The sequence below is a fragment of the Zea mays genome, chromosome 10, assembly GCF_902167145.1.
Source record: "Zea mays cultivar B73 chromosome 10, Zm-B73-REFERENCE-NAM-5.0, whole genome shotgun sequence".
Taxonomy (NCBI): domain Eukaryota; kingdom Viridiplantae; phylum Streptophyta; class Magnoliopsida; order Poales; family Poaceae; genus Zea; species Zea mays.
In genome coordinates, this window is record NC_050105.1 from 103,061,825 (window position 1) to 103,087,602 (window position 25,778).

At 46.7% G+C, this 25,778-nt stretch overlaps 1 protein-coding gene across 1 annotated transcript in view; it reads left to right on the plus strand.

Moving 5' to 3' along the window:
* Positions 1-4,358: 4,358 nt before the first annotated feature.
* The window catches only part of LOC100192923 (vacuolar protein sorting-associated protein 54, chloroplastic), a 63,129-nt gene continuing 41,709 nt past the window's right edge, over positions 4,359-25,778 (plus strand). Inside the window, exons 1-5 of the mRNA XM_020544869.2 lie at positions 4,359-5,334; positions 14,618-14,680; positions 14,886-14,965; positions 19,775-19,892; positions 21,289-21,363. Of these exons, the coding sequence (XP_020400458.1) occupies positions 4,561-5,334; positions 14,618-14,680; positions 14,886-14,965; positions 19,775-19,892; positions 21,289-21,363 (1,110 nt within the window). The 5' untranslated portion in view covers positions 4,359-4,560. The remainder of the gene's footprint in view (positions 5,335-14,617; positions 14,681-14,885; positions 14,966-19,774; positions 19,893-21,288; positions 21,364-25,778) is intronic.

Genomic DNA, 25,778 nt, shown 5'->3' on the forward strand with positions numbered 1-25,778 from the left:
CCCACCCAGTTGGCAAGCAAGGCGGTAGTCCGCGAGCCACAGTTCCGGTCTCGTTTCCCCCGAGTACTTCGTGATAGTAGTCGGGGGTCGGAACCGGGTCGGGAATGGCGCCCGTCGGATGGCCCGACTGAAGGCCTGCGGACCGGGTGGTTCGGGCGAGGGACTCCGATCCTCCCCGCTGTTGTAACGCCCCCCACGTCTGGGGTGGTAGCCTCGGCGCACCCTTTCGTCGAGGTGAGCCCGACGATCGCGTCGGTGGTGCTCGTTGCCGAGGTGGCCCGGGGCCGCAGGCGCGGTGTTGCGCGTGCGCCCGATGTAGACCGAGGCTTCCCGCATGAATCGGGAAGTCGCGGCATGAGGTTCCGAGGGATATCCTTGCCTTCGGGAGGCAGTGCTTTCGGCCCGCCGGGCCGCAGCGCCTTCCAGGAGATTCTTGAGCTCTCCCTGGATTCGCCGACCCTCGGTGGTTGATGGCTCCGGCATCGCGCGGAGGAGCATCGCTGCGGCTGCCAGGTTCTGACCAACCCCGCTGGATGCGGGCGGCGGCCTGACCCTGGCATCGTTGGCGACGTGGTGCTGGAGACCTTGGGGCAGGTGACGTATTTCTCCGGCCAGGGGTTGGCCCGCCCATACCTGCCCGACGTCCCGACGGATCGGCTCAAGCGCTCCTGTTCCCTCGTCGAGCCTGGCCTGCGCCTCGCGGACTTGCTCGAGTTGTGGGTCGTAACCCCCCGCCGGAGCGGGGACCACAGCTAGCTCCCGTGGGATGTCGGCGCGAGGCACCGGCCTAGGAGGATCACCGTCCTCCGGCATGCCGAGATGGTTGCCTTCGGAGGGATCCCCTAGCTCGATGTGGAAACATTCGCGGCTTGGGCCGCAGCTCTCGTCGCCAAGGCTGCGGCTTCCGTCGGAACAGTCGGAGAGGCAGTAGTCACATGCGGTCATGAAGTCCCGCATGGCACTGGGGTTGCCAAGTCCGGAGAAATCCCAACAGATGCTGGGATCGTCATCTTCCTCGGACCCAGAGGGCCCGTAGGTCGAGACGTCCGTCAGTCGGTCCCAAGGCGACCGCATATGAAACCCCAGTGGGGTTGCACTCGCCTCAATGAGAGCGTCCGCCAAAGCGAGGTCGTTTGGCGGGTTGAGGCCGAGTCGAAATGACGTAAGATGGGAGTTAGTTGGTACCTTTTGGTCGACGAGGAGCGGCGTAGTCACATCGGGGACTGGTTGCACCGTCATCTCAGGTACGAGGGCGACGTCCTGCAGGCTTTCCGCGAGCGCGCCGACGTCGTCTTCTCGCTTGGGGTCAGCGCGTCGCGGGGGGACGGCGCTTGCCTTCGTCTCGAACGCGAGGTCGACATCCGGCGTGCCATCCGTCGGGGCGTCGGGGGCGTTGATTCGCTCGTCGGCCAAAGAAGCGCGGCCTCCCGCTTGGCCTTGATGGCCTCGCCTCCTCCTCCGTTGGCGGGGGAGAGAACGGAGCGAGCTCGAACGTTGTTCTTCCACCACGCGGGGAAGGTGTCGTCGATTCCGCCGCCGGCGGGCGGGTTGTCGGCCGCCATTGTCGTTGTCGCGCGGCGGTGGAAGAAGTATCATGTCGTAGCTGCCGTCGAAGGACATGAACTCCAGAGTCCCGAAACGAAGCACCGCCCCGGGCCGGAGAGGTTGCTGGAGACTGCCCATCTGGAGCTTGACGGGGAGCTGTTCGTCAGCACGCAGCAGGCCCCTACCTGGCGCGCCAACTGTCGGCGTTTCGAGATAGGGGGGTCCCTAAGCCGACGAGTGAGTGTGCTGCGTGCCCCAGCCCAGATGGGTCGAGCGCGTGGGCGAGCGCGAAGGGGGGAGAGGCGAGGTGGCCGGAGTCGGGCGTGAGAGAGGTGGAAGTCCCGCGGCCTTCGTGTTCGTCCCGCGCCCAGGTCGGGTGCGCTTGCAGTAGGGGGGTTACAAGCGTCCACGCGGGTGAGGGAAGCGAGCGGCCCCAAGAGAGCGCCTGTCCCGTCCTCGGTCCCGCGCGGCCAACCTTCTCTAAGAAGGCCCTGGTCCTCCCTTTTATAGTCGTAAGGAGAGGATCCAGGTGTACAATGGGGGGTGTAGCAGGGTGCTACGTGTCTAGCGGAGGGAGAGCTAGTGCCCTAGGTACATGCCAATGTGGCAGCCGGAGAGGTCTTGGCACCTTGCTGGCGTGATGTCGTGGCTGTCGGAGGTGCGACGGAGCCTGGCGGAGGGACAGCTGTTGGAGCGGTCGAGTCCCTGCTGACGTCGCCCTGCTTCCGTAAGAGAGCTGGGGGCCGCCGTCGTCACAGAGCTTGTGGAGCGCCATCATTGCCCATCCGGCGGAGCTGGCCGGATGGGACGCAGGTCTTGTTCTCCGTGACCCGAGTCGATTCGGGGTAGGATGATGATGGCGCTTCCTGTTGACGTGGCGGGCCTGTGCCCTAGGCAGGGTGACGTGGGGGCTCCTCCGAAGCTGAGGTTGAGTCTGTCTTCTGTTGCCGAGGCCGAGTCCGAGCCATTGGGTCGGGCGAGGCGGAGGTCGTTCGGCCGAGGCCAGGGCGGAGTCCGAGCCCTGGGGTCGGGCGAGGCGGAGTTTCGTCGTCTTCCGGGTCTTAGCCCGAGTCCGAGCCCTGGGGTCGGGCGGAGCGGAGTTCGCCGTCTTCCAGGTCTTAGCCCGAGTCCGAGCCCTGGGGTCGGGCGGAGCGGAGTTCGCCGTCTTCCGGGTCTTAGCCCGAGTCCGAGCCCTGGGGTCGGGCGGAGCGGAGTTCGCCGTCTTCCGGGTCTTAGCCCGAGTCCGAGCCCTGGGGTCGGGCGGAGCGGAGTTCGCTATGGCGCCTTTGGCAAGGCCTGACTGCCTGTCAGACTCACTCTGTCGAGTGGCACTGCAGTCGGAGTGGCGCAGGCGGCGCTGTCCTTCTGTCAGACTAGTCAGTGGAGCGGTGGAGTGACGACGGTCACTTCGGCTCTGCCGGGGGGGCGCGTGTCAGGATAAAGGTGTCAGGCCACCTTTGCGTTAAATGCTCCTGCAACTCGGTCAGTCGGTGTGGCGATTTAGTCAGGGTTGCTTCTGAGCGAAGCCAAGGCCTCGGGCGAGCCGGAGGTGTGTCCGCCGTAAAAAGGGGGGCCTCGGGCGAGACAGAGGTCTCTTGAGGCCGGCTGCCCTTGGCCGAGGCTAGGCTCGGGTGAAGCGTGATCGAGTCACTCGTGTGGACTGATCCCTGACTTAATCGTACCCATCAGGCCTTTGCAGCTTTATGCTGATGGGGGTTACCAGCTGAGAATTAGGCGTCTTGAGGGTACCCCTAATTATGGTCCCCGACACCTGTCCACTCAGCTGGCAGGCGGTGTCCATGCCATCCTGCAGGCGGTGTGCTTGTCCAGTCCATTGCCAAACAATATGCCCGTGCTGCAAGGTGCACTGTGTCCATCATCACTTATGCATTGCCAGGGAAGCTTCCCCTACACGCCAATACCACGCAGATCGCGGATGTCAGGGTACAAGAAGATTGCTCCAGCGACTCCAAGTATTACATCCATTATATTCCTCGGCCCACATGTTGGGGCTCAGCACCCTTGTACGCGTCCTCCTTGAGCTATATAAGGGGAGGCATGCAACGTTAGGAGAAAAAAGAAAAAAAGCACACTTAGACTTAGCTCAGGCTCACAAGTTCAAACAAGCTCAATGCATTACACAGCGGAGTAGGGTGTTACGCTCCGGCGGCCCGAACCACTCTAAACTCTTGCGTGTTCTTGAGTTCATCGTTCATCTACCAACAGGCAAAACGTTTAAGCCCCCTCATCATCTTAGGATTAGGGCGGGTGCATTCCGCCACCCGGCCGGAGATTTCCCTCTCCGACAAGGCCGTTGCCCCTATTTTTGAGTATAGGTGTAGTTTTACCCCTATTTTAAGACTTACATGTTTTTATGACAATCCAAATTATTTTTTCACAGCAATTCAAATTATTTTTGCAACGATTCAAACTATTTTACAATAATTTGAAATATTTTCAAAACTTTTAAAAATATTTTGACAATTTTTTTTTGTCAAAAAATATTTAAATTGTTGGTAAAATAATTTGTTAAAATATTTTTTATTTTAGAAATAATTTGAATTATTACAAAATAATTTAAATTGTTGTCAAAATAATTTGGAATGTTGTGGAAATAATTTGAATTGTCATAAAAATATGTGAAGTCTAAAAAATAGGTCAAAACTACAATTATACTATAAAACAGAGGCAAGGATCCAATTATCGTTGTTTTTTTATCAATATTTAACACCGTTAAGTATAACTAACGATATAGATACACCAGTTTGATTTAAAAAAACAGTATAAAATCTATCAAATAGAAATCAATATATAGTTACACTCTAAAACAGAGGCTTTAATTACTAAAAATAAAAATCAACACTTGCTTGCTCCCTCTCTTCTCCCCTTCGTCCAGGCGCCGGATCTGACACCTCTCCCACCACCAAGCTTGGCTGCGCTGCCGCGCCTCGCAGATCCCGATCTCCCCATGCCTCCTCGCCCCCGCTGACCCCACTGCGGCTGCCGACAGCCACGATGGCGTCGCGCCCGCCCCTCCGCACTACCTCCGTCGCCTCCGTCTTTTCCTCCACCGACTCCTCCACTTCCACCGGCCCCCCCGGTGGCGTCCCGCAGTCCATCACCGCGCTCCTCAACAACCCGCTCCCCTCCTCCGCCGCCTCCTCGTACTCCTGGTTGTCGTGGCCGCCCACCACCATAACGCTACCCGATGCGGCTCCACCGCCGCCGTCGCACCCCTGCGAGATCACCCGCGCCGACTTCGCACCCTACCTTGCCGCCGTCTCCGACCCCTTCGCGCGCTTCGCCGACATCCGCCTCCATGCCCACGCCGAGCTTGCCGCCTCTTCTGACGCCGAGGGCGCCCCCGCGGCCTCCTCCGGCCTCGCCGCCTGTCTCCGTGAGGTGCCCGCGCTCTTCTTTAAGGAGGACTTCGCGCTCGAAGACGGGCCCACCTTCCAGGCCGCCTGCCCGCTCGACGACGATGCGCTGCAGGAGCGCCTCGGACAGCACCTCGACGTCGTTGAGGCCCACCTTGTGCGGGAGATAGCACTCCGGTCTGAGTCCTTCTATGAGGCGCAGGGCCGGCTGCGCGGGCTTGATGGGGAGATCGTCACGGCGGTAGGGAGGATCCGCGAGCTCAGAGAGGTGGTCCAGGTTCTCACGGGGGACCTCGTCGGGGCAGCGAGGCAGGTGCAAGAGCTCAATGCTACCCGAGGCAACCTTGTGGCGCTGCAGCAGAAGCTCACTGTCATCCTCTATGTTAGCCAGGCGCTTACCGCGCTGAAGCTGGTCAGTGCATTACCAGACAACTTTGTCGTTCCTTGCATCTTGCTTATTGATCAGTCTAATGTAGTTGTTCGAAATGGTTTGTATATATTCACTACGCCATATATTTTCACGGTCTATTACAAATGTCAAAATGTAAAATGTAGTCTGACATGGAATTACACTAGTATATTCTGGAACTTGTTATATGAGGAAAACTTACAGATGTTTTTTTTTTGGTTGATGGACCATTGCCACACCTCGCAACTAAAATGGAAAGAACATTTCCACTCTTTGCTAGTTTGCTTATTTGTGGGCACTGTAAATGCTTATTGGAAGCGTATCATGACTTTGTTCGGGGGAGTTGATCTTGTGCATGTGCTTCATAAGCCCATGACTGCTTGAATTCTCAATACAAAGGGGCCTAAACATCAATGCTGCTTGCAATTCCATTGCGACATTGGAACAATGTAAAACAGCGATGGACAAATGGATTCTTGGCCCTAGTGCAAACAATGATACTATGTCTGTTAGATGCCTATGTATGTGTCCTTGTCGTATTCGGTCTCATATAGAGTCATTGTTATACACAATCTGTATCCTGTATTGGTGTATATATTCGGGCCTAGTGCCCTCATATTGAATATTTGTGCTATTCATAACATGGTTATGAGCAAAAAAATAGGGTTAGAATTATTCGTCTCTTTCCCTAATTGTTCCTCTCTCATGTCGCTTGGTGGCTCTGTCCCATCGCCTTGCGGCTCTGCACATTTTTGTAGTTGGCTCCTTTGGCCTAGCGGCGCTTATCTTCGCGACCGCTCAACAGAGTTCACTTGTCGGCTGGCTTGTCTGCCCGCCTCTCGCCCGTGTAGGCCACCACCCACACCGACGACTTTGCTCACCTGTGTCTGTTGCCTCTGCTTAGTCAAGCGCTGTGTGAGGCCTCCTGCGTTGCTCCTTCATCTATGAACTCGTCACATTCACAATTCCATGACCGTTAAGTCCTTAAAAAAGAAGTTCATTGCCTGCTTGTCTGAGATGTTGCCGTCTTCCTCCAACGGTGGTGTTCCCATCGCTATCCGCTGCTATTTGATGGGACCAACTATCATGCTTGGGTTCCTCGCAAGCGCTGGCACATGTGTGGCCTGTGCCTCCAAGAGTTCCTCACTGGCGAGCTTCCATGCCCACCTTGTCTCACGGCTCCTGTGCACCCTCAAATACTAGAAAAGGCAACTGATGAAAGGCAAGGCGAAACCTCTTGCTGATTTTGATGACCCCATTGCATCATACAAGTCTCAGTTCAGTGCTTACAAGTTATGGTTGAATGAGGATGCTCCTGTTGGTTCTATTCTTGCTGCTAGTGTGGAGGATCGGTTTGATGCAGAAATTGTTCACTTTGATTGGTCTCATCAGATGTGGTCTTCTCTTTGTGATCGCTGAGTGTACTGGTCACTCTATTTACCTTGCTGCTATTCGTTAGGATCAATTGAACATCAGGGAGATTACACAGTGGATGAGTTCTACAACTAGATGTCTGCAATTTGGCTTTAGCTCGATGCTCTTGGTCCGCAGTTGTCCCCTAGCACCTGTGAGTTTTGCCTTGATCAGTTGATTGACCTTCAGTCTCATCGGATATATGACTTCTTGACTCAACTTTGCAATGAGTTTGAGCCTATTCGTGCCCAACTGCTCCCTCGCTATCCTTCTGTTTCATTGATGGATGCTCTTGCAGATGTTCGTAATGAGGAGACTTGTCTTCGTGCAGCTGTTTTACTGCCATCTTCAGTGTTGGCTGCTCGTTCTGTGTTCTCTTGACCTGCTATTACTCCATCACCTTTACCTTCGTCAACACACCCTCCTACACATGGCGGGGGGCGGTGGTCTTCACTACAACTACCATGGTAAAGATGGTCATGTAAAAGCTTTTTGCTACAAAAAGTAGAAGGTGCATAAGGCTCAGACTCGTTCTTCACAACCTACTAGTAGTGCCAGTTTTAGAGGTTCTTAGGGGAGTTTTGCTGATTGTCACTAAGGAGATGCTGATGCTCCATCGCATTGCTGCCTCTTTACTGCCAGGTGCTGCTAGTTATGTGACCGTCTTTGACTCTATCAGGTTCTGCTGCTGCTTCTTAGTCTTCTACTAAGGGACCATTCGAGTACTTGTGCGTGGATTCTTGATTCTAGTGCTTCTTTTCACATGACCTCATTACATCGATCTTTCTTCTATGTGTCCTTCCTCGTTCCCTTATTGCTCATACAATTGATGGACCCTCTCTCTTTGTTGCTGGGTAGGACACTCTTTTGTTGAAATTTTTTCATGTTCCTAACGTTTCCTGTGTTCCAAACCTAACTTTAGGCTTATGTCCGCTAGTCAACTTATTGATCATGATTGTCGTGTGTTATTCTTGATCTTGATTCTTGGTCTAAATATGTTGGACATGAACTAAAGAATGAACTAACCTAATGAATAAGTTAATGGGCATGAGCGCGAGTACTCGGACTGGAAATTGGTATCCTCATCACTCTGTTCCCCTCACTTTTGGGCTGATACTGTCTCTACTGCCACGTATCTCACTAAGATTTAGCTTTCTTTGACTCTTTAGGGTGGTGTTCCTTTTGGGCATCTTTGTGGTAAGGTGCCGACTACTCCAACCTTTGTCTTTTTGGCTATGTGTGCTATGTGCCTCTTGCACCTTGTGAGCGCACTAAATTTACTACTTAGTCAGTTGAGTGTGTTTTCCTTGGGTATAGTGCTGAGCACAAGGGATACTGTGGTTGAGATCTGATTGCTCGACAGATGTGGATGTCTCGAGATATGATTTTTGATGAGTCTCGTCTTTTTGCCCTGTCCTTCTACTGTTTTCCCAACATCTCTTGTCGACCCACTTTGTTTATATCTGATGCTACTATGGCCTGTATGTCGAGTTCCCGCTCGACGCCTCTTGTCTTGCCTTCTTTTGTCTTCTTCGGAGTCTTCGACTGTGGTTTTGGATTACACTGTGAAGCCTCCTATGACATTGGTCTATACACGACGTCGTCTTTCGTTCTGCTCCGCTATCTTATAGTGTGCTCAATCCTTCTAATGCTTAGGCTTCTCCTGCTAGTTCATCTTCTCCAATGGAATCATCTTCTCCTGCTAAGCCATCCTCACCTAGTGATTCTTCACCTAAGCCGCTTCTTCGTCGTAGTCATTAATCTCATCAACCTATTGATCTGTACATCAAGGTTTTGTTGGTACTGTTCTTCTTGAACCGACTTTTTATCGTGACACTATTCTTCATCCAGAATGGCAACTTGCAATACATCAACATAACCTTTTAGTCCCTAGCAAGTTGGGGTAGGTTAGAGTTGAAACCCAACAAGAAGTCACCAAAAAGAGAGAGAGAAAGGAGAGGGAAAAAAGCTTTTGAGAGCACTAAAAGGGAAAATGCCTAATCACGGTTCAGGCACGTGGATAGCTTCTTTCCAAACACATCTATCCAAACACAACTCCATTGTGATATTCCATTCCTTCAAGTCCCTTTTGATTGCCTCCTCCCATGTCAAGTTTGGCCGTCCTCTACCTCTCTTCACATTATTGTCTCGTCTTATGATGCCTCTGTGCACCGGTGCATCTGGGGGTTTCCGGTAGACAAGGTTATTATGGCGTCGCCTAGGCGTCCAGGCGAGGCTGGGTTTAGGGCGTCGCTCTCGCCATGCCTGAGATGAGTATGGCGTCGCCAAATGCGCCTAGGCGTCGCCATGGCGTCCAGTTTCCTCCACGGACGCCACAAAAACGTTTTAGGGTTGGCGCCTTGGCGGCTTTGCGCGCGTAGAGGGTTTTAGGGTTTGCACTTTGCAGCGCGCGAATATAGTCGTGCGGCCTTTCCTGCAGTGCCGCGCCGCCTCTCCTCCACTCGTCGCGCCGCCTCCCCTCCACTCGGCGCGCCGCCTCTCCTCCAGCTGGTGCGCCGCGCCGCCTCCTCCTCCAGCCGGTGCACCGCGCCGCCTCCTCCTCCAGCCAAGCGCCTCCTCCATCCGCCTGCTCCATCCGGTGCTTTCCTCTGCTCCATCCGGTCCGGTGCTTTCCTCTGCTCTTCCTCTTCCTCAGTTCCTATGCTCTGCTGCTGCCTGCTGCTCTTCCTCAGTTCCTTGTGCCGTGCTTCAATGCTTCACTGTTTATGCACTTAATCCACTAGTCTTTTAAGCTTTTGATTGATCTATGTCGCTATGTCATTATGGGACTGGACTGGTACTAATTATGCCACTAAGACTAGCATATGTTGCTGCTGCTATTTTATTCCCACCAATGTATTGTGGGTTTAATTTGATATACATGTCTGCTGCTGCTATTTTTTGCATATCCTCTCCTAGGCGATGCTCATATGGCGTCGCCTCGCCGCACGCCTAACTCGCCTAGGCGTTTGGAAGGGGGTCGGTCGCCACGTCTCGCCTTAACGCCTTAATAACCTTGCCGGTGGACATGCCCAAACCATCTCAACCGACGTTGTAAGCTTTTCTTCAATTGTCATGTATGTCATCATTTCCCACTCGGTCCAATCTTGTGTGTCCACATATCCAACACAACATACGCATCTCTGCGACACTTAGTTGTTGGATATGCCGTCTCTTAGTAGGCCAACACTCAACCCCATATAACATAGCAGACCTAATTGTCGTCCTGTAGAACTTGCCTTTGAACTTCTGTGGCACTCTCTTGTTACATAGGACTCCTGATACTTGACGCCATTTCATGCACCCCGCTTTGACCTTATGGCTACCATCTCTCTGTAGCATCAATCCCAAATAACCGAAGATGTCCTTCTTTGGTACTACTTGGCCTCCCAAGCTTACATCTCCATCCTCACTAATTGTAGTACCAAAGTCACATCTCATATACTCGGTTTTGGTCATGCTAATTCTAAATCCTTTTGACTCCAGGGTCTGATGCCATAACTCTAGCTTTCTATTTACTCTTTCCCGACTTTCATCTACTAGAACTACATCGTTAGCGAAAAACATACACCAAGGGATATTTCCTTGTATATCCCTCGTGACCTCATCTATCACTAAGGCAAATAGATAAGGGCTCAAAGCTGAAACTTGATGTAGTCCTATGTTAATCGGGAAAACATTTGTATCACCATCAGTTGTTCGTACGCTAGTCACAACCTTGTCATACATGTCCTTGATGAGCGTAACATACTTTGTTGGGACTTTATGCTTATCCAATGCCCACCACATGAGATTCCTAGGTATTTTATCATAGGCCTTTTCCCAGTCGATAAAAGCCATGTGCAAGTCCTTCTGCTCCTTATACCGCTCCATGACCTGTCTTATTAAGAAAATTGCTTCCATGGTTGACCTTCCAGGCATGAATCTAAATTGGTTCATGGTGATATGTGTCATTCCTCTCAGGCGATGCTCAACAACTCTCTCCCATAGCTTCATAGTGTGGCTCATGAGCTTAATCCCTCAATAGTTGGTACAACTTTGAATATCTTCCTTGTTCTTGAAGATTGGTACTAATGTACTCCTCCAATCATCGACCATCTTGTTTGATCGAAAAATATGGTTGAACAACTTGGTTAGCCAAACAATAGCAATATCCCCAAGGCATTTCCACACCTCTATTTTGATACCATCCGGGCCCATCGCCTTGCCCCTTTCATGCTTTTTAAAGCTTCTTTGACCTCTGATTCTTGGATCCGACGTACAAAGCATCTATTTAAATCATCAAAGGAGTTATCCAATTGGTTGTCCATAGTCTCATTCTCACCATTGAAAAGATTCTTGGATTCTTTCACCAAAAGTTGATCCATCTCATCCTTAATGCATTTAACTTGGTTGAGGTCTTTCGTCTTCCCTTCCCGAATCCTAGTCATCTTATAGACATCCTTCTTCATTCCTTTGTACTTAGTCTTCGATAAAGATCATCATAGGCTCGACCCTTTGCCTCACTCGCAGCTCGCTTTGCAGTTTTCTTTGCCACCTTATATCTCTCTATGTTGAACGTGCTCCTGTCATGGAACAAGCTCCTGTAACATTCTTTCTTTTCCTTTATTGCCTTTTGAACTTCCTCGGTCCACCACCAAGTATCTTTAGGTTCACCTCTGCTCCCTTTGGTCACTCCAAACACCTCTGACGCCACCTTCCTAATACAAGTTGCCATCACCCACATGATGTTTGCATCTTCTTCGAACCACGCGCCCTCCACAAAAACTCTTTCCCTAAAAACTTCGGATGTCTCCCCTTTGAGTTCCACCACTTCGTCCTCGCAATTTTGGCTTGTTTATCCCTATGGGAACAGATCCGAAAACGAAAGTTAGTCGCCACAAGATTATGTTGGGGCATAACACTCTCTCCAGGTATCACCTTACAATCCAAAAATGCTTGTTTATCTTCTCTCATCGTGAGAACGAAGTCAATCTGGCTCGAACGATGGCCACTGCTAAAAGTCACCAAATGAGAATCTCTCTTTCTGAAGAAAGCGTTGGCTATCACTACAGCGAAGTCCAAAATATCCTTTCCTTCTTGATTCCTACTACCATAACCTAAACCTCCATGAGCCAGCTCATAACCTGCATTTGTTGAACCTACATGACCATTGAGATCTCCTATGAAAAGCTTCTCATTGGTGGGTACTGCTCTGACCATGCCATCTAAGTCTTTCCAGAATTTCCTCTTCTTGCTATCACTGAGACCAACCTGAGGGGCATATGCACTTATAATATTCAAGACTACATTCCCCAAAACTAGTTTGACTAGGATAATCCTATCTCCCTGCCTTTTGACATCCACCACTCCATCCTTGAGGGTGTTATCAATTAGGATACCTACTCCATTTTTGTTTGCCATTGTTCCTGAGTACCAAAGCTTGAAACCAGTGTTCTCCACCTCCTTCGCTTTTTGCCCCTTCCATTTTGTCTCATGGACAAATAGGATATTAACACGCCTCCTGCTCGCTGCATCGACTAACTCAGCTTACCTGTAAGGGACCCTACGTTCCAACTATCTACACGGATCCTAGTCGGCTCAACTAGCTTCCTTACCCCTCGCACCCGTTGAGACAAATGCGAAGACCCTTGCACATTGTCACTACACCCGTGCGCCGATGTAGCATGCCACTAAGGAAGCGACAACCCAATCCTTGCTCACATGACACTGCATCCAGATCACGACATGGCGCGCCACCAAGGGGGTGGCGGCCCGGCCCTTGCCCATTTAACACCATACCTGGGTTCCGATATGGCGCGTCGCTAAGAGGGTTACGCCCCAACGGTTTTCTATTGGGTTTCATCTCCATTTGGGTGGCTAAGTTTTTATAGTTGGCTCGCCACGCCTAACACAACCCTTCTCCTTGTACCTGGACTTGGGTCCATGCTATGCTGCACCAACATATGCTGAGACAACATAAGTGGAGTTAGAATGGCAACTTGCAATGGTTGATGAAATTGCTGCGATTGACCGTATTGGCATGTGGGATCTTGTTCCCCATCCTCCTTATATCCGTCCTATTACATGTAAATAGGTTTATAAGGTCAAGACCCGTCCTGACAGTTCTCTTAAGCGTTATAAATCTTGTCTTATTGCTTGTGGTTTTCAACAGGAGCATGGTTATGATTTTGCTCCTGTGGCTCATATGACCTTGATTCACTATTGCTATAGTCTTTGTTCCTAAGTGGTCCATCTCTCAACTTGATGTCAAGAATGCTTTTCTTAATGGCGAGTTGCTTTTGCTTGAGGTCTATATGCAACCACCTCCTAGGTATTCTGTTCTTATGGTTGTGGCCTCAAGGAGGCTCCTCAGGCTTGGTTTCAGCATTTTTCTTTTGTGATCACTGCTACTGTTTTTTTGTCAGTGGTCATGACCATGCTCTTTTCTGTTAGTGTCATAATCTTGTGGGTGGACTCCTCTTCTTTATGTTGATAATATGATTACCGCTGGTGATGAACCTCAGTATATTGCTTTTGTGAAGGCACGCCTGAGTGAGCAATTTCTTATGTCTGATCTTGCTCTCTTCGTTGTTTTCTTGGGATTGAGGTCTCCACGCCTGAGGGCTTCTATTTGTCTCAAGTACATTCATGGTCTTCTTACCTTTGAGACTCCCATGGAGCTCAATGTTCATCTTACTGCCACTGATGGTGAGACTATCTCCAACAACTTACCCATTCCCATCCCCATATTCAAACTCCACTATGCAAATAGTGCAGTCTATAGTGCAAAACAATGTTTTGGTAACCATATGGGTAAGCTGCTGGACATGGTTTGAGCCTTTTATTGATCCTACCCGCTATCATCACCTAGTTGGGAGTCTTGTTTATCTTTGTGTCACTTGTCCTGATATTTCTTTTTTTTTGTGCATATTCTTAGTCAATTTGTTTCGCCCCCCACTCAACTCCACTATAGTCACCTACTTCGTGTCTTACGTTATCTTTGTGGGAATATCTCGCGTCGTTTGTTCTTTCCACACACAAGTTCTTTACAACTCCAAGCCTACTGTGATGCTACTTGGGTTTGTAATTCTTCTGATCGCTGCATATTGTGTTTTCTTGGTGGTGGTGGCTCTCTTATTGCTTAGAAGACTAAGAAGTAGACAACAATTTCTCATTCAAGTATAAAGGCTGAGTTGCATGCTGTGGCTCTTGTGTCGACAGAGGTGAATTGGTTACGGTGGTTGCTTGCAGATTTTGATGTTTCTGTTTCTATCCGACTCCCCTTTTGACTGACAGTAGAAGTGTTATTAGTATTGCTCGTGATCCGGTCAAACATGACATGAGCTTACTAAGCATATAGGTGTTGATGCCTATTACATGCGTGCACATGTTCAGGATGATGTGATTGTCTTTGCTATATGCCTTCAGAGCTTTAGTTGTTTGCTTTCTTCACTAAGGTGCAGACCAGAGCTCAACATAGTTTTTACCTCTCCAAACTCAGTGTATTTGTTCTACCTTGAGTTTGAAGGGGGGAGGGGTGTTAGATGTCTATGCATATGTCCTTGTTTTCAGTCTCATACATAGTCCTTTTTGTAAATGGTCTCTGTCTTGTATATGTTTGGGCCTAGTGTCCTCATATTGAATATGTGTGCTATTCATATCAATATCCTGCTACCAAAACTGAACACCATCATTATCATCCATGCTAGTAAAATCACCAGTATGTGAATACGAGATCTTATAGAAATGTTTTTGGACTAGCAATCCAAAACTGTTTAGACTTGGGCTGCAACAAGGAAAATTGTTTGGGTACTAAATCTTGTAATTATAATGTGACAAACCTATTTTGTTTCCTCTACTTTCGCTTGTTAATCTTGTTCTACATTTGCAGCTTGTTGCAGCTGCAGATTGTGCTGGTGCACTCGATGTCATCGATAACTTGCAAAATCTGCTAGTAAGTTACCCAACTCGTTTACTATGATCTGATACAATGTACTGTTGATACATCAACAATTGGGGATTTCCAATGAATCAAACTATCTAATTGTTTTAATTGCCATATGCCTACAAATACTCTATCTACCATGGTCACTAACTTAGAAACATGCAAAATATGTGCCTTGTACTATGACAATCTATAAACATTTCTTGTCAATCAGGATACTGATGAACTTGCTGGGCTTTATTGCTTTCGGCATATTCGAGATCAGCTGGGAACATCACTAGATTCCGTGAACAGGTATTTTCTGATTAAATAACATAAATTTGCATACTCAACAGGAAGCACAATTTTAACATAGAAGCTAGAAGTTTTAGATCAAATGCGTATCTGCAGGCTACTCTTGATGTGGAAACATAGGTGCGAGTTCTGACTGAAACGTTGGCAATATTCTCTAGCCACAGAGATAAGCTGGCTTGTTTTAGAAAGGGCCAATAAGTGTTCCCTTTTTGTATTTCGTCCCAATGTGAAAATAATGCATTCCACCCTTTTCCTTTCCTAGAACTGTAGTTTATTTGGCTCAACTTTTATATGTTCGATTGTTCAATAGATTTAGCATTTAAATATGTGCATCACGTTTATGCTATGCAATGTTGATTCATACAACAACAAGGCCTTTTAGTCCTAAGCAAGTTGGGTAGTCTAGAGTTGAGACCCAACACAAACCACAAGTTTCAGGCACATGGATAGTTGTTTTCCATGCACTCCTATTCAATTCTAAATCTTTGGGTATAACCTTTCATGTCTTGTTTTATTCATGTAAACTTTGTCCTTCCCCTACCTCTCTTTTCATTGTATCGCTCCTTAGGATCTCACTACGCACCAGCGTCTCTGGAGATCTCCCTCGGACATATCCAAACCATTTCAACAAGTGTTGGACTATTGGACAAAATTTTCTTTAATTGGTGCTACCCCTAGCTTATCACGTATATCATCGTTCCGGACTCAATTCCTTCTTATTATGGCCACAAATCCAACACAACACACACTTATCTGACAAACAGGTCGTCTAGGTTAACATTTTGCACCATACGTCATATGAGGTATAATCTAGTCCTATAAAACTTGCCTTTTAGCTTTTGTGGTACCCTTTTTGTCATGTAGAACACCAAACGCTTGACGCCACATGATCCACCCTGCGTTGATTCTATGGCTAACATCTTCATCAATATCCATGTTTCTCTGTAGCATTGATTCTAAATACCGAAGGATATTCTTCCTGGACACTATTTGACCTTCCAAACTAACATCTCCTTCATGTCATCTTGTGTAGTAGTGCTGAAGTCATATCTCATATATTTGGTTTTAGTTGTACTGAGTCTAAAACCTTTGACTCTAGAGTCTTCTGCCACAACTCCAGTTTTCTATTTACTCCTGTCTAGCTTTCGTCAACTAGCAGTACATCGTCCGAAAAAACATACACCAAGAGATATCCCTGTGACCTCGGTGAGGGCGTCACAACTCTAGTTTCCTATTTACTCCTGTCCGGCTTTCTTTTACTCGCACTACATCATCTGCAAAAAGCGTACACTAAGGGATATCCCCTTGTGACCCGGTGAGGGCTCAAAGCCGACTCTTGATGTAGTTCTATCCTAATCGGGAAGTCATCTGTGTTTTCATTACTTGTTCGATCACTAGTCAATTTAGTCATAACATTGTTGTACATGTTCTTGTAAGTGCAATCAACCCTAACTGAGGGTTTTGGTGATTAAATGACAAAACAAACAGAGATTCTAACAAGTTTGCTCCTAGCATGTACACAGTTATTCTACAGACAGGAGAAGCATAGATCTTATGAGTATAAAAATGTAAAGCACAGTGGATTTAAAATCTACATCATATGGCGTGCTCCAAGTGCTTGGAAATAACGACAATATTCATTTTATAATTCTTGAGTTATAGGAATCACCGTTCAATTAAGAGGGATCCGCAATAAGTTAAGTAAGTTATGCAATGAGCTCAATTCAAATTCCTTCAAAATCAACTTAGAGAACATTTTTCTAGATCATGAATGCCTTTTGAAAAACCACTCTTACTCCCCACAAAAGTTCCACCTTGGTTCACTTCAGAATTTTCAAAACTTGCTCTTCAGCTTCAAAAACCAGTTCAACCGGACCTAAAACCGGTTCAACCGGTTTCTGGACTGTTTCTCTGCCACCTTTGCTCTGACCAGTCGAACAGTCAGAGCTGTCAGAAAAGTCGTATGCAGATATTTTTTAGAAACCGGTTCAACCGAATTTTTTCCCGGCTCAACCGGTTTTGAATCCGGTCGAGTCTCCGGCTGAGTAGATCAGTGAACCGAGATCTTCCTGGTGGAAACCGGTTCAACCGGTTTATAAACTGGTTCAACCGGTTTTCGGCTCTTTTCTCCCAACGGCTGCCAGCTTTTGGGGGATCCTTTAAATACCCCCCACACTCTCTCTACTTCTGCTCTCTCCACGATTTCTTAGTTGACCAAACTCCAAACAAGGGCATTCAATTCACATTTCACACCTAAAATCGCATCTCCTTCAATCGCTTGAAGGATCCTTGGTGTGAGGTGAAGTTGATCTAACACGCTGTCAATTTCATCTTGATTCTCCCATTCTCTTTGTTCTTAAGCTCATTGCAAACTTAACCTTGTGCGGATTTGTTACTCTTGGAGCCTTGTGTTCCTTGACGGTTAGAGGTTGCTTGGGAGTCTCCAAATTTGTGGACGACCCCAAGAAGTTTGTATTACCCGCTCTTTGAGCAAATTTGAGAAAAGATTGCCTTGACCTTGATGGTCGGCTTGTGGAGGATTAGGGTTGGAAAAGACTCGGCCCTTTGTGGGCTCCTCAACGAGTAGGACACCTTTGTGGTGGTTGCCGAACCTCGGGTTAAATCGCGTGTTCTTGTGCGTTCTTGTTAAGTGCCTTAAATTGTTGGTTGGTTCATATTCATCTATTTGAGTGGATTTTCTGTAGGGCAAGTCATTAGCAAAATCTTTCACTTTGTAAACAAAATCAACTGAACCGGTTTGCACCAGTGCAACTTTAATTTGACCTATCTCGAAGTTTTTAGTGAAAAATTTCAGGTGTAGCCTATTCACCCCCCTCTAGGCTACTTTCAGTTCTTAATGAGTCTAACATACTTTATTGAAACTTTATGTTTGTCTAAAGCCCACCACATATAACATTCCTTGATATTTGTCATAAGCTTTATCCAAGTCAATGAAAACCATGTGTAGGTTCTTCTTCTGGTCCTTATACTACTCTATCACTTGTCTTTTTAAGAAAATGACTTCTATGGTCGATCTTCCTGACATGAAACCAAATTGGTTCGTAGAGATCCTCGTTATTCCTTTCAGACGATGCTCGATAACTCACTCTCTCATAGTTGCATGGTATGGTTCATCATCTTAATTCTCTGATAATTAGTACAACTTTGAGTATCTCCCTTATTCTTGTAGATCGATACTGATATGCTTCTCCACTCGTCAAACATTGTGTTCGATCAGAAGATATGGTTGAACCTTGAATGAACTGGTTAGCCATACTATAGCTATGCCCTTGAGGCATCTCCATGCCTCAATTGGGATACCATCAAACCCATCGCCTTACCGTTTCATCCTTCTTAATGCCTCTCTAACCTTAGCTTCTTGGATTCTATGCACAAAGCGCTTATTGCTATCATCAAGAGTCATCCAACTGAAAGGTCGTGTCTCCATTCTTATTGAACAATTTGTCAAAATACTCTTGCCATCTATGTTTGATCTCATCCTCTTTCACCAACAGGTAATTTGTTTCATTCTTAATGTACTTACCTTGGTTGAAGTTCCTTGTCTTTCTCTCACGGATCCTAGCCATCCTATATGGTCTTTCTCTCTTTCCTCCATACTCAAACGTTGGTAAAGATCCTCTTACGCTCTACTCTTTGCCACACTTACAACTCGTTTTGTGGTCTTCTTTGCTACCTTGTACTTATCTATGTTGTTCACACTCCTGTCATGGCACAAACATCTATAACATTCTTAAAAACTCGGCTGGGAGGGAAAGATCGCCCTCTCGGTACCGGTATGATATTAAGAAGAGACCGAAACATGGTCCCGACCGAGAAAATCCCCGAACCCTGGCCTCCATCAGTAGCGGGCCGGAGGGTGGCATGCAGGACGTAACCTGGGAGTGGGCGGGGCATAACGAGAGGATTTTTTAACCAAGCCTGAAATTCGCCCCTGAGGGGGATCGAACTCGGAAGCCTTAACCATTACGCCAGAGACCCTTTTGCACATCTATAACATTCTTTCTTGTTCTTAATAGCTCTTTGGACTATAACACTATTTCTTCTTAATAGCTCTTTGGACTTTCTCGTTCCACCACGAAATATTGCTTTGGTTGCTCCACACCTTTGAGGCCACCTTCCGAATGCAGGTTACAATCTTCTCCCACGTATTGATTCATACACCTTTCTTTTAAATGGAATAGGCTGACAACAAATTTGGTGAGTTATTGTGGTCAGATCTATCAAGTGAATTGGGTGACAGTATTGCTTCATAGTTATCCAGCAAATCAATTATCTACTGTACCTTGAAATACTAGAAAAACTCGGCCGAGGAGGGAACGACCGCCCTCCCGGTATTATATTAAGAAGAGACCGAAACATGGTCTCGGTCGAGAAAATCCCTGAACTATGGCCCCCATCACTAGCAGGCCGTCACCGCCTACTCTGCAACGACCCAGCTGGAGGGTGGCACGCAAGACGTAACTCGGGAGCGGGCAGGGCACAACGAGGGGATTTTTTTTTTAACCAAGCCAGAAATTCGCCCCCGAGGAGGATCGAACCCGGGATCTGGAGGTGCTACTTGGAAGCCTTAACCATTACGCTAGAGGCTCTTATTTTAATATAGTGATTAGTTTAATAGTGATTTTAATATTGAAATTAAATAGTGATTATTTTAATAAACTGTATTCTTATTATTAATATAGCACCTTGAATTCCGTTCTGTTTGGCCATTAGAAAAGTGATACCCTTCACTCATACCTTCTATCATTAGTTAATTGTTGTTTAACCTGGTAATATTCATCCTTGTAGCATTCTTTCAGCAGAATTTGTGCATGCTGCTGTTCCTGATGGAAAAGCTGTAGATGCTATGATTTTATCAACTGTGAAAAGAAAGGCTTCGAGCCCATTGAATGGGACAGACCATGAGGTGTGTGCATTTTGAATCTTGCAGTTGTATAACTCAAGTTGGCCTATGGCTGTCAGGTTTACTGGATTGCAGATGCACTGGTGTCTTGTATTTGCCACAATAATTTGTAGCGATATGATTGTCTAAATAGCCTGTTTGTCACTTTGTGTGTATCCAGTATCCTCTTTAGGTTGTATTTTTTGATAGTCGAAGTTGATAATACTGATTCTGTATTTAGTGATTCTGTCAGCATACTTATTTTTGTTAATTTTTTTTGATAACAACAGATTGATGACATAGCATGTGTTTTTACCCTTGAGAGGTTCGTTAAAACGGGAAACTGGATTAGCTAAAAGTTATTCTTTCTTTTCCTACTTACCTTGTAGTTTCTTGAAATGAAAGGATAAGTTGTCTTCAACATGTGTCAAGTAGAAGCAAATAAAATTACGTGGTATTAGATGTTATGACCGGCATCAGCGCCAAGTTATCATTAGATAAAAAAGATAGCTATTAGATAGGAGCTAGTTAGATAGGATAAGATAAGAAGCAAGCTTTTAGATAGGAGTTAGTAAGATAGGATAAGATAAGAAGCTATTAGATAGGAGTTAGTTAGATAAAATAAGATGAGAGGAGGGACTATAAAACAACTCTGCACACCTCTATTTGGAATCTATTTGGAATCAAGTAGAAGCAACTTATTTGTTGCCGGCTTCACTCATGGAGCTGGGAATAAGGATGGCAATGGGTACGCGTATGGGTAAATAACCGCGGATAATTATCCATTGGATATGGGTATGGTGGAATTTGGTATCCGCGGTTACGGTTATGGTTATAATAAGGTATCCGCGAATAAGTTTTTCGCGGGTATGGATATCCAGTATCCATACCCGTTACCCAATGGATATATGACATATGGGTCATCCGGATTTAATATATTATCATAATTTATCATTTTTCAATTTTTATCCATGACATGTTGTTTGGTGCTAAAATTATCATTTGATGCTGCTGGAATGATATTTTTTTGAAATGTGACAAAATTGTTGTTTGGTGTTGAATGCTAAAATTGTAGTGGGCGGGCGGGTAACAGATAGCGGATACCCGACGGGTACGAGTATGGATACAGATCCATACTCACGAACGTTTATGGATACGGGTACGGGTTAAGTTTTGTCTCGCGGGTATGGATTCACGAACTATATATTTGTGTACTACACACCCGATTGCCATCCCTACCTGGGAACCCTAGCGGCCACCCCCTTATTCCTCCTCTCCCTTGCAACCTAATCCCGTGAACAGTACTCTTATTCGCCGAACAGTGCAATATACAATGGAAAACAGTGTTTTGAGTGACCATATGAGTAAACTGCTGGACACTTATGCTCTTTCAAATTTTCAATGTTTCTACCTACTGCAGGGTAACATAGACGAGGAGGAAAGTTTTATTCTCAGGGACCGGCTCCTCCCCCTCATTATTTGCCTACTGAGAACGGTTAGTTCTATCATTGTCTTATATTCTACTTACGTTTTTGTTGCCAAGGCCCGGGGGCACTTGCAGATGAGCCCTTGCCTGACATGTTTATTCATATGAGGCATCTCTTTGCTACCTTTTTTTTTGAAATTACTCTGGTATACAGAATTCCTGTTCCTTGATATATGGATGACTATAAGCATTTTCTGACTTATTTTTATTTTCAAGATGTACATAAAAATATGTATTTTTTTGAAGAACATCCGGTCTATGTCTAGGAAAGTTTGAACTTTGTACAAGTTACATCATAAGAGGAGTCACGATCAGGTCTTACCTGCTCATTCCAGTCAAAAACCAATCTGTTAGAAAAAAAAATGAATATGTAGAAACATATATACAAACCAGAGTATTGAAATTAAATGAATGGCAATTGATGAGACCCACTTTTTATTACAAACCAGTCTATTGATTTTGATAATTTTTTATTGGGTTAGAGATTCAGATGATATACATGATAGCCTAGAGGTAGCACTATGGGTGGTAATGGATCATGATCCAAATGTTTTTCACGATTCGTTTGGGCCCTTAATTAATTTTAGTTAAAAAATGAATATAAATAGAGCCCGATCCTAATATGATATGATCCTTAAATTTTATAGTGTAAAATTTAGATCCCATTACCACCCCTAGATAGCACCAATTGAAGAAAAACTTTTCCAACATCGGTTGAGATGGTTTGGATATGTTCAATGGAGACGTCCAGAGGCACCAACGCATAGTGGGATTCTAAAACGCGATAGCAATGGAATGAGAGGCACGGGAAGACTAACATTGACTTGGGAAGTGATATTGTGATAGTAAAAGAATACTTGAAAGGTCGAATATACCCAAAGATTTAGTCTTGAATAGGAGTGCAATGGAAATCAGCTATCTACGTGCAAGGTTATTAAGGCGTTAAGGCGAGACGTGGTGACCGACCCCCTTCCAAACGCCTAGGCGAGTTAGGCGTGCGGCGAGGCGACACCATATGAGCATCGCCTAGGCGAGGATATGCAAAAAATAGCAGCAGCAGACATGTATATCAAATTAAACCCACAATACATTGGTGGGAATAAAATAGCAGCAGCAACATATGCTAGTCTTAGTGGCATAATTAGTACCAGTCCAGCCCCATAATGACTTAGCGACATAGATCAATCAAAAGCTTAAAAGACTAGTGGATTAAGTGCATAAACAGTGAAGCACTGAAGCATGGCACAAGGAACTGAGGAAGAGCAGCAGGCAGCAGCAGAGCAGAGGAACTGAGGAAGAGGAAGAGCAGAGGAAAGCACCGGACCGGATGGAGCAGAGGAAAGCACCGGATGGAGCAGGCGGATGGAGGAGGCGCTTGGCTGGATGAGGCGGCGGCGCGGTGCACCGGCTGGAGGCGGCGGCAGCGCGGCGCACCGGCTGGAGGAGAGGCGGCGCACCGAGTGGAGGAGAGGCGGCGCGACGAGTGGAGGAGAGGCGGCGCGGCACTACAGGAAAGGCCGCACGACTATATTCGCGCGCTGCAAAGTGCAAACCCTAAAACCCTCTACGCGCGCAAAGCCGCCAAGGCGCCAACCCTAAAACGTTTCTGTGGCATCCGTGGAGGAAACTGGACGCCATGGCGACGCCATACTCATCTCAGGCGTGGCGAGAGCGACGCCCTAAACCCAGCCTCGCCTGGACGCCTAGGCGACGCCATAATAACCTTGTCTACGTGTGAACCTTGACTTGTGGTTTTTGTTGGGTTTCAATTTTAACCCCCCACCAGCTTGATTGGGACTAAAAGGCTTTGTTGTTGTTGTTAGAGATTCAGATGGAGATTGATATGAAAAGTGAGTGTTCAAACACATGCATTTTGTTGGTTGCCATAACATAATATTTAGGATTACCACAATCTGACAATCAATATTTGGACCTGTCCATATCATTCTCATAGTTTGCCATAACTCTTTCGGACAATTATGGCACTTCCATTTTTTGTGGTGGACAAAATGCCTGCCACAACCGAGGCAAGCTTTTGCATGGAAACGATTCATGTCAGATACAACCCACTGATGAAAAACTCTAGTATGCCAGGAGTATGCAGCAAATCAAACAAATTTTTTTTCTCGAAAGCGCAGGAGAGCTGCGCATCATTATATTAAGAAAGGAAAGGTCCAAAATGGACCGAAATTACAACACCAAGACCAAACCCTCAAGCCTCCCCCACAAGGGGAAGCCTGACGGGCCCTACGAGACCCTATTTAAAGCGACAATAATTCCCAAACTGTCTAAATGCTTCGCTCCCGCCTTACTCCAACTAATCAACTCATCTAGAAACAACCTCTTTGTCAAATTAATGGAAGGGCTCACTCCATCAAAAACAACCCTATTACGAGAGAGCCACAAGCACCAAGCTCCAAGGATAATGACACTATTGAAACCCCTCCTCTTGCACCTATGGACTCTTTTAGAGACCCTCTCCCACCATGCAACAAAGGACTGATCAGCAGCAATAGGAGTGAAGTTACCAAACCCGATGGACGACAAAATGAGATGCCAAAAATCCCTAGAAAAACTGCAGTTGCATAGAATATGCTGGATTGTTTCCTGCTCCTGATCACATAAGGGGCAACTCGCCGGGTAATGTAACCCTCTCCTCTGAAGTCTGTCCGCAGTCCAACATTTATTCCTTATAGCCAGCCAAAGAAAAAATTTGCATTTAGGGGGGGCCCAAGTCTTCCACAATCGTTTCCAAGGCTCAAAGAAAATGGACCCCATGAAGAAGGCATTATAGCAAGACTTTGAGGAAAACTGCCCAGAAGTCGTGTGTCTCCAAACAAGCCTGTCCGCCTCCTGTGAAAGAGTCACCTGTCCAATCTCATCCCATAATTTTAAGTACTGCTGCAGCCCAAGCATAGAAAGATGACTCCCAATATCCCTAACCCAACGCCAGTTGTCCAAAGCTTGAGCAACCGTCCGGGTCGAGCTGACTCTACTGTCCACCAGACAGACAACCTCTGGAGCAATATCAAAGATAGCCTTCCCATTCAACCATTTATCAAACCAAAAGAGAGTGCTAGTTCCATCTCCGACCACATGAAAGACCGAAAGATTGAAAAACTGTCTCACCTGCTGTTGAATAGGAAGACTCATTCCCTGCCAAGGTCTGGACGGATCGGTTCTTTGCAGCCATAACCATTTCACCTGTAGAGCCCAACTTTTGAATTGTAAATTAGAAACTCCAAGACCACCATACTTTAGAGGCCTAGTTACTATCTCCCAAGGAACAAGACAGCTTCCACCATTAACATTCTTCCTTCCTTTCCATAGAAAACCTCTCCTGAGTTTATCAATGGACTTGATCACCCATTTAGGAACACTCATGGCCATAAGGATATAAACTGGAATTGCCGAAAGCACATGCCTCACTAATGCTGTCCTACCAGCCAGACTCAGCAAACGAGCCTTCCAGTTGGGAAGCCGGTCAGCAATCTTATTAACCCACACCATAAAATCCCTTTTCCTCAGCTTTTTATCAGAGATAGGCAGCCCCAAATAGCTGCACGGAAAGGATCCCGAACTGCATTGCAAGATATTGCAGCCAGCCTGACTCTCCAGCCCTCCACATCTAATTGGAATAGCAAAACTTTTACGCAGATTTGTTACCAGCCCCGTTGCTTCACCGAAGCAATCCAAAATCAATTTAACACAATTCAGATCATCCACCAAAGGTTTAACAAAAAGCACCACATCATCAGCGTAGATCGAGAGCCTATTCCGAATCCCAGCTACCTCCAATCCTTGTAACAGCCCCCTGCTTTCAGCTGCCCTGAACAGACTATTAAGAACATCCATGACCATCACAAACAGCATAGGAGAAAGGGGATCACCCTGACGAAGGCCTCGCCGATGAGCAATACGAGCACCAGGCGAGCCATTAAGAAGTACTTGCGTAGAAGACGTGAACATTAGGGAGGAAATAAGATTCCGCCAGATTGGACCAAAGCCAAGATGGACAAGAATTTCAATAATGAAGGCCCATGACACGGAATCGAATGCCCTTGAAATATCTAATTTTAAGAATAGACCCGCAATCTTCCTCTTGTGCAGCGACTTAATAGACTGCTGCACCAGCATAAAATTATCATGAATTGATCTTCCTCTCACAAAAGCGCTCTGGTTGGCTGCCACCAACTCATGAAGATGAGGGCCCAACCTGTTGGCCAGCAGCTTGGTGACCAACTTAGCAAAACTGTGGATGAGACTAATGGGCCTATAATCGCATGCAGTCATAGCATCGGACCTCTTAGGGAGAAGAATAATATAGGCTGAATTCAACAGTCCAAGATTATGAGCATTTCCTTGGTGCAGAAAATTCAGGGCAGCCAGCAGATCTTCCTTAATAATACTCCAGCAGGTCTTGT